A 9,592-nucleotide genomic window follows, 5' to 3' on the forward strand; every position below is an offset into this window, starting at 1 on the left:
GAATGGCAGTTAAAAAACGTTGAGAGGACATGTCACTTTTAACTTGGAGATAGGGTGGGAAAGGTGAAAGCAGTACTCTATCACTATCAATCTATTCCAGGTTAGTGACACTAGGTTACCAACTGATTCGGATGCCATATTGCCATCCATCAAAAATTCAAAACCCAACTATTTATTAAGCACCCTAGCTTTTCCCATTTATTGTATAAAATCTCTGCATTATCGAAGGTGGATAGGTTGGGCTCAAGCTTGCCACACCAACTTAAAATTACATTCATTATCTTTTTTTCCCTTTTAACCAAATCAATCTATTGGTCATCTTTTTTCCTTTTTTCCTTTTTTTTTCTTTTTTTTTTTCCTCTCTTCCCATTTCTTTCTCTCTCTTCTTCCCACCCAAAAAGATAAAATAGGATTTTTAAAATTTTAGATGACTTTACGTATGGTTTTTCATTGATCAAAGGTGTGTTTAAATCCAATGGTTTTTTTTTTTTTTTTGTTGTTGAGCATTTCCGTTTGGTTAACCGATCAAATCGACCGAGATGCAAATCAAATTCTAACATCAGTTTTTGGTGTTTAACAGTCAGTTTCAGTTGCCACAATGGTCAATTCGATGAACCTAGATTTACTATTCACTTTTTCTACCTGCCGTGAATGGAGCACACATCTCTCACGGCCGGTAGAGAGTGGATAGGAAAAGTGAGTAAAAAATCCTGACTGCAATCCAATAGTATCGGTTCAGTTGGCACAGTTAAGTGAAACCGAGTCAAACTAACCCATGTTGAACTGTGACGCAGGGACTGAACGAATTGAAACTTCAAAATGACAAGGCTTGGACTAATAACCTTTTATTTATGTGTATTGCTTTGTTACCATTGATCCATTTACTTAGTTGTATTCATTTAAGACTCTTTAGTCTTTAATGTATATATTGTTTTAATTTACATACATTTTAAAGAAAATATAAGTGAAAAGGCTTGAACCATAGTCATTTGTTTTAAAAACTAAGAATTAGCCATCTATTCACAACATTCAAATATGATATTTATTTGTAAAACATATTTTATAGTGACCCAGGGTGTATATACACACGATTTAAACTTTTCCTCTTCCTGTTTTATGCCTAATCTGGTTTTCTGAACATTGCTTGCAATAGAGCATTTCTTGCATGTTTTGTCAATCTTCAATGCACATGACTAAACCATCTTAATCAGTTTTCTTTCATTTTATCACCAATTAGGTGATTTTGTTTCAAACCTATCCTTTAGGTTATGTTTGATTTGAAGGAAGAAAAAAAGTTAGGAAACCTATACAATGTTTGTAATAGTTTCCTTGCCTTTCCCTTCCTTTCCTTACCTTATATTTCAAACCAAACATAGCTTTATAGTTTTTCTATTCATCCATCTTAACATACACATTTTTAGCTACCATGCTCAATTTTCGAACATTTGTTTCTGGATTGGTAAAATACTTCGCTCTAGCATGGCATTTCCATCATCAATCACCATTTAGTTTCCATATCATTCTAAATAATGATGGATTAATCCTCGTGTAGTAATGAATCCCCCCCCCCCAAACAGACAAAAGAAAAAGAAAGAAAGGGCAACTTTTGGGGTTTAATATCAATAAAAGTAATATTTAAAAAAAAAATTCAGAAATAGGTTGACTTTTTAAAAATAATATTAATAAAGGGCAAAAACATTGTTCATCATCTTCTTCTTGCCATTTGTTCACCAATGCCGCCACCCGCCACTGCCGTCCATCGCCGCCTCCGGCAACGTTGTCGGAGGTGGCCGGAGGCAGAGGTGGCGGTGGCGGCACTGGTGGTCATTTCTCTGCCCAACGCCGCCGCCTCTACCTTCGGCAACATTGCCGGAGGTGGGTGGAGACAAGAGGTGGTGGCAACGGCGTTGGGCAGAGGAATGACCACCAACGCCGCTGCCGCTACCCTACCACCTCTGGCAATGTTGCCAGAGGCGGAGGCGACAACGGGCAGCAGTGGACGGCGATGGAAGGCAGCGGCACTGGTGAACAAATGGCAAGAAAAAGATGATAAACAGTGTTTTTGCCCTTTATTCATATTATTTTTAAAAAGTTAACCTATTTTTGAATTTTTTTTTAAATATTACTTTTACCGTATTATCCCTAGGACGAAAGGCAATGCGATCACCTACTCTCCAATTTCAACTAAGGCCTTATTTTTTGTATTTCTAAACCTGTATTTGCACTATACGTATTTGTAATTGCACTCCTTCCAAACTGAGCCTATACATATTCAAACCTCAAATAATTGTAACAACAATTAAAATAGTACACTTTATTTTGTTCTGAAGCAATCATATGCCATAATTGAGAGAGAGAGAGGGGGGGAGGAAAGAAGAAAGCACTTCAAGAGCTTTGCGTATTTAGGGCCATTTCAAGTTTAGTTATTCCACGAAAATTCAGTAAACACTTTTTTATGTCTTCTCTCTCTCTCTCTCTCTCTCCCATCAAAATAAGAAAAAAAAGTAAATTAGTAGACCTACATCTTGGAAGAAGGTTTCTTTGAACTCCTACCAGCTATAAATTTCTGCATTTCCTCAAACTGCTCCTTAGTCATTCCATCGTAATAGCTATGAGCTCTTTCCTAAAAATATAGAAATGATAAACAGAAAAGAATAATCAGCCATACCGTCTTGTGGTACATAAAAATTTGTGAACTCAAAACACCAAGGAAAGAAGCCATCAAGCTATCAGCATTATGCACCCAAATAAACAGGTAGCAAAGGGAAAAAATATGAGTTTTAGTCATGATCCTCCATAGAGATTTTCTATTTTTTCTTCTATTTGGCTAGCTTATATATATAAGTTCAAGAGAGGGTTCACGCATCAAAGACACAACTGGACATTCTTGTAGGCATCCCCAATTTTCTGTAGTAGTGATCATAAACATGGCCTGACAATATAGACAGTTAATAAGCAGCTGAATCCAAAAATAATTGATACACAAGCCCCATCATGCCAACTATTGAACTATGGAAGGTTGGAAACAATTGGCCATGGCCCAAAATAGTAGCCACCTTCTGTTTACTGTCCAATTTATAGATGGTAAGACTGTGCTGCTAAGGTGAATGAATAGAAATGTAAGGGGGGCTCATAACCAATAAATTACATCTATAGGGAGAATTTCAGGACATGAAAACGATGCAAATATTAGGAACTGTTGTTTATAAATCACACTTGGATATATATATAAAACTAACCAGAACAATCAATTTCCATCACACCATCCATTAATTTTTCCATCTGTCCAATTAATATGATGTGTAGGTCTTCAGAGATATTATGGAAAAGCAAACTTATAAGACAATAACACAAATGGAAAGAATTCTCACCTTCTCTAGTGAAAGTGCATGACCCAAGTCTAGTTTGAGGCCATCATTTATGACTGCCTTGTACCTCAAAACCAAGTCCTGATTGTTTTTTATTATGTTTTCTGCAACTTCCCGTGCTTTGTTTAACAATTCACTTCCTTCAACTACATGGTTCACCAGTCCCCACCTCTCTGCCATTTCTGCACTTATGGGCATGGCTGTTAGAGACACTTCACGAGCTTTGTTTGGTCCTATCATGCGTGACAATTTCTGAGAAAGACCCCACGAAGGAAATATACCAAACCTGCAAGTTCAATTTTTTCTCTGTTATTAAGAGGATAATTGTGAAATCTATCGGTTATCCCCTCAAAGGAGTTCTAAAGAGAGGCATAAAAAAGGAGCCAAATAAATGTTTCCTTATTGGTAGGGCAGGATGATTGATGTGTAAGAACTATACCTTATCCCAGGAGAAAATAAAAGAACACACACAATATAGGTGAATATTTTGCATTTCTTCATTAAAGAGAGAGAGTCGAGTATAGCTACCTAACAATTACCAATGGAAGTTAAGAGGGGATAATAAAGTTAATGATATGTGGCAAAAGGTGACTGACTGTGTTAATAAATTGACAAAGGAGGTTTAGAAAGTTATTTTTACAAAACAATTGCATAGAACTTAGAAAGATAGAAAGACTAGTAGGTTAAGTTACATTTAAGGCTTAACAATGAACTTTATCACAAGAAGTGCTAGGTCTATCAAGGGCGAGGATTAAAATACCACGGTAAAGGATGAGGAGATCAAGACAGGTAGATGGATTATTTTTTCACAATTATAATAAAATTCTTCTTGAAATATCAAAATTAGGAGAAACCTGTAGCTTTACTATGACTGGAAGACATGGATCTTCGTGGAACTGAGGCTTTCCAGACTGAAGAGGCTTTAACAAGGATGAATAAAGAAAAATGTTATGATAATAGTGTCCCAATAAAAGTTTGGAAGCTTATGAGAGAAGTGATTTACTGTCGTTGAAAACTGTATAATAAGATAATGAGAACATTGCAGTGCAAGATCAATAGAGAAGAAAATCTGGGTTTTGTGTGCAAGAAAAAAGATGTTGTGCAAAGTTAGTTATATTAGCTATTGGGATAGTCGATCAACCCTACCGTAAAACTTTTGGGAAAACATGCATAATATAAAATTAGCTTAGATTTATGATCAGAAGATAAACTGTGGTAACCATGCTTTTATTTGGGCAATTGAAGGAGGATGACATCTCCGCATGGCATTTTTTGTAACACACGAATAGCTTATGATATTCAGATAGCATCATGGTTGAGGGAAAAAATTGCAGCCTCAGAGGATCTCCACATGGAAACAGGTTTGTCAGTTGAGTTGTTCAGAGAATAACCCTGAATGACCAAGGACTTCCCCAGATGGCGAGGTTGTACTGGGCCCAAAATAGCCCAACTTGTTAGCCTGCCTCCTCAGTCCTCATTGTAATAGAACAAAATTTAGCTTGAAAACACCGCCATGTCCTGAACAATCCCAGTAACTTTTAAACTAAAAGAATTAGAAGCATAGAAAGCTAATTTTAATTGATGACCATATGCTTTATGTTGACCATATCACACCTCCATGTGGCAAAAATAACGTAAGTCATCTCCTGAACTTTGCCAAAAAAACCATTTTAGATCCTAAATAATTAAAAAAGGCATTTTCACCCTCAAACTATGATAGAAAACAATCGGGATTTCCTACCCACTCTCTACCCAATGTGAATTGGAGCCACACATAATAGAGATGTGTGGCTGCAATTCACAGTGGGTAGGAAAAGTGAGTAGGAAATCTGGGACTACTTACAGATCCCTTAGACAACAAATAAAATAATACAGCATACTTATGTGGCCTTGTTCAAGTTTAAAAATGCCATTTTAATCAAGTTAATTAAGTTACTTCAGGGTCTATGATGGTATAAAGTTAATTAAGTAAATTAAATACCTTATATTAATTAAGGTAATTAAGTAAATTAAGCCAACTATATAAATTATAAAATTGAATAAGCAAATTAAATTAATGAAGGAAACTAAGTTAATTTAGTAAATTAAATAAACAAAGCTAAACAATCTAAATAAATAAATTAAGCCAATTAAGCAAGGTTTTAAAAAACAACCCGAAAACGGAACCATTTCAACTATTGGTTTTCAGGTTAATGGTTTGACCATTCGGTTTGAACAGATCAGTCTATGGCATTTTGAAAAATAAAAATAAAATAATTAAAATAAAAATGACTTGAAAGCCATTCATTGGATTGAACAGTTTAACGGTTCAATCGTTTAGGTTAGTAGTTTATTGACCAAGTCAACGCTTTTTTGAAAAAGGCCAAGTATAAAATGGAAATGGACAGTTGACTAGTTCCTAGATTGAATGGTTTGACCGCCCAGGTCAATGATAATTTTAAAACTATGCAACTAAATGAATTAACTAATTAATTAAGTAAATAAAGCAATTGAAGAAATTAAGTCAACTAAGTGAATTAACTATTTGATTAAGTAAATTAAGCTAAAGTAAATAGAACAATTAAATAATAAAAGCTAATTAAGGTAAGTAAATAAATTAATTAAAGGAATTAAGTAAATTAGTTTAATTAAGTAAATTGAGTAATTAAGTTAACTAAGTTAATTAAATAAATTAAGTGATTCTTAATTTACTATTAGTTAAGTTAATTAAATAGTGTTTAAGTAATATTTTATTCTTAATCACTGTTAAATCATTTATTAGACCGTGCCGGGCTAGCTAGAAATGATCATCCCTCGTCGAAAGCGAACCAAGTCCATCACTAGCTAGTTGCGTATACGCCACCAATCCAGATTCTTTTGGGGTGAAAAATGCTTTGGCTCTTTCAGATGCGTATACTGTTCAGTTCACACCGCAAACTTTAGTTCTATCGTACAGGTGCCAGCTCAAAGTTCATGCCCAATTGTCAATACACGAGCGCCTCACACGCACATCCTATCATTATTTTTTAAAACATTTTTCATAAATTATAATAGTTATTATTCACGGAAGATGCTCCCAATGCACGGTGGCTAATGCGTTGCTCATGTTTGAGATAATCTTAAAACCTTGACGTGATAATCTCCGTGTTTCACCGGCGGATGGTCCTAGGCTACAAGGCTACAATTCTCTTGTTATAGGGGGAGAGACAGTGAATACAATTTTGGGTGTAAGAGAATCAGTGCGAGCACATTTGTCTAATGGTTCTGAGTTCTGATTGGTACTTTGGACGGTGTATTAATTGCAGACTTCGAATCGATTAATTGTAGTGAAAACAACAAATCAATAATCTGTTTGAAAAACGAGAAAATACGCACAGATAGAAAACTTTTGGTAAAGAAGAGAGAGAAAACCTACTTGGCATGAGTATCGATTAATTTGGCTCCTTTTGCAGCGATCAAAATGTCGCATGCGAGGGCAATCTCGAATCCCGCGGTAATGGCGAAACCGGAAATGGCACCGATGATCGGTTTCCGACAGTTCTCCATCTGATACACTGCATCAATTTCGACGTCCTTCACATCTCCCTTAAAGACATCATTTGCAGCCGTCAAATCCACCCCGGAGCAGAACGCCCTCCCAGACCCCGACAAGACAATTACCCGCACTGAGTCATCCTGGTCCAAGCTCTTGAAAGCCCTTGCCAGATCCGCAATCATCGATCTCGTGAGCGAATTGAGGGATTTCGGACGGTTGATCGTCACGAAGGCGATTCCCGTTGGTTCCCGATCTACCAATATCAACCTTTCCGGCGAAGATTGTTCCATATTTATCCTATATTTTGCAGTTGCAGAAGGGAGGTATGGGTCTTTCGATCTTGGTAATATCCTTTTTTTTCAAGTCTGCGTTAGGTCGGACATCATCGGTCGGAGATATGATTCGTTCGCACCCACTGAGTTCACATCTCCCAGCACTCTCTTGTGACACCGATGAACTACCAACAGGTCAACACTGCAATAGGCTGCGTTTTTGTTTTTTATCACCGATGTGTCTGTGTTTTATTGCGGACCGCATCAGGTACAATGAAGTGAGTTGCGGACCTGATCCGGACTCTCTTTATTTTATAGGAAGAAAAGTACCAATCAGTCCCGATCAGAATTTATTAGGCGCAAAGTATAGGGGGAAGATGTGGTTCATAGGGGGGAGATGGCTAGTTGTAGGAGAGCTGGAATTCAGAATTCTGCATCCTGTATTTCCTGCTTTTCCTAAAAATTATGGGTCCAGTCATTGAGTTTGGCTGGTCCTTGTTCATTTCCATTGAGATTAGTCAACTAACGTATCAATTGAGTCACCGCTCAGTTGTTGGACTTGTTTTATTGAAATTCACATATGTGCCTCATAGAGTACGCCCCACAGCACATCTGAATCATGTACTGGGAACATCTGACATGGGAGAGGTTCCCAATACAAACTGAAATGTGTATGTGCCGCACGGATGTGAATTTGTTTCACTAGGAGATTGCATAATCAGCCAATTTTTTTCATTGTTTTTGTGTATTTGGATATAAATGGGGTTGGGATCTTTTGCCAACAAAACATATTTCGATACCCAACCAACATCATGCACATCTTATCATAAGATTGGGACCCACCCTAAAGAGGATCTGTGTGCAGTGACAGATCTGTTGGTAGGGTGTTAGAATGCATTTGGTTGTCAGCACCGAACCTCACAGTACATTGCAGCTGTGCAATGGAAATATCTTTCATAAATGACAATAAACCTAACAGTATGTTGCAGTCATGTATGATAATAAACCTTACAGTATATTGCAATCATGTATGGCAAATATTTGACATAAATGGAAACATACAAGTACAAGACTTGATGTGGGGCTACGGTAGGGCCTGCCAGGCTCAAAGCCCTGACCTACAATACATATACAAGGACCAAAATATAAGCTGAGCAAGTGAGAATAGCTGGAAATTTTGAGCTTTTGGATCATATAATTTTGTTATTTAGAGTAGACCTGTTAATGGGCCGAACTTCAGATTTGGTCCATGAACATTTTATATTGTTTCAAGCTTGAGCTTTGGACCGTTCATACAAATTCTAAGAAAAGTTAAGTCAAAGTCTAATCCATGAACAGGTTTGATTGGATGCCCCCAATCCAATTCAAATAATATCAGAATGGATCATTTCAATTCCAAATGTTTGATTGGATGAATTGGAATCCCATTCCCATTTCTGGTGGAATGGTATTCTTCCCCCTCCATTTAAGGGAATGGCCATTCCTTTCCTTCCTATTGGGAATAAAATCCCATTCCAACTAATTCTAATTCCTGTTCCAATTCATATCTAAAACAAACACTTTAAATTTTCATTTGAGACAAAGTTATCCCGTACTATCAGATTTCAAAACTTTGTTCCTTACTAGCATTTTGTTAATTTTGAAATTTTACAAGACCTTTTTGCCCTCTCTTTTATTGTATCTTCGAAAAGACTAAAACCAAGTTTTGAACTTTTCCATTTTCTTTTTTTTTCTTTTCATTTAGTTAAGAGTGAGGCGTTCAACTACTATAAAACTAAACAAAGGAGAATTAAGTGCCTACTAATATTGGTTCTAAGTTCTAACTAACAATATATGAAAGGACAAAATGGTGCGTTAGAATCTGAAATGAAATTATGTGCTTGGTTGCAGTGCAATTTTATTTGCACTAATACAAATGTTTGCATGGGAGTGCAAATGAAAAAAAATGCAAATTCTTATTTAATTTTATTTTGGGTTTTGTTTTATTCTACTTCATGAATTAATTTACTTCGTTTGTAATGCAATCAAACAAAATAAGTTAAAATTTGGAACAAAAATAAATCAGGATTTCTTTTATGAATAAAAATAGGTCATAATCTACACTCAAATCATTTGTGATGAGGGCAGATTTGGCCCTCCAGTGAAATTGTAACACGTTGTTACTGTCAGACACAGGTTTAGCCTTGCCTACGCTTGGTAGGCTTACGTTAGGGACATAACCATCATTTTTTCCTGTAAGATTTTTTGGAGAATTGATGTTATCTTCAGGCAAACCACCAAAAGCTTAACGTACTCTTTGAGGAGGGGTGGTCGACCTCCTTGGGTGCCACACCTTGGCACTCCTAGACCTTCATCCCTTGTGGGGCGGCCCTGGTTAATGGCTAGCATGGCTACCAGGGTTCCTCATGGGCACACACTTGCTCATGGGGACAGTGTTG

At 36.6% G+C, this 9,592-nt stretch overlaps 1 protein-coding gene across 1 annotated transcript; it reads right to left on the reverse strand.

Annotated features, from left to right (window-relative positions):
- Positions 1-2,233: 2,233 nt before the first annotated feature.
- ECHIA (enoyl-CoA hydratase/isomerase A) lies at positions 2,234-8,268 on the reverse strand. Its single transcript, XM_088978972.1, has 3 exons — positions 6,763-8,268; positions 3,372-3,654; positions 2,234-2,623 (listed from the first exon to the last, which is right to left on the reverse strand). Exons 1-3 carry the CDS (start codon positions 7,170-7,172, stop codon positions 2,519-2,521), a joined length of 798 nt encoding a protein of 265 aa, XP_088835098.1. The 5' UTR covers positions 7,173-8,268; the 3' UTR covers positions 2,234-2,518.
- Positions 8,269-9,592: the final 1,324 nt, after the last annotated feature.

The sequence above is a fragment of the Nelumbo lutea genome, chromosome 3 (genome assembly GCF_056320005.1).
Source record: "Nelumbo lutea isolate HS-2025 chromosome 3, American lotus-T2T, whole genome shotgun sequence".
NCBI classification, from domain to species: domain Eukaryota; kingdom Viridiplantae; phylum Streptophyta; class Magnoliopsida; order Proteales; family Nelumbonaceae; genus Nelumbo; species Nelumbo lutea.

Bases quoted from the DNA above. Each gene is read 5' to 3' on its own strand.
- ECHIA (XM_088978972.1), bottom strand. From the start codon at position 7,172: ATGGAACAATCTTCGCCGGAAAGGTTGATATTGGTAGATCGGGAACCA. The intron at 3,655-6,762 runs GTAGGTTTTCTC...TTGAACTTGCAG, and splicing joins TTAATCGATACTCATGCCAA to GTTTGGTATATTTCCTTCGT. The intron at 2,624-3,371 runs GTGAGAATTCTT...CTATATTTTTAG, and splicing joins ATGCACTTTCACTAGAGAAG to GAAAGAGCTCATAGCTATTA.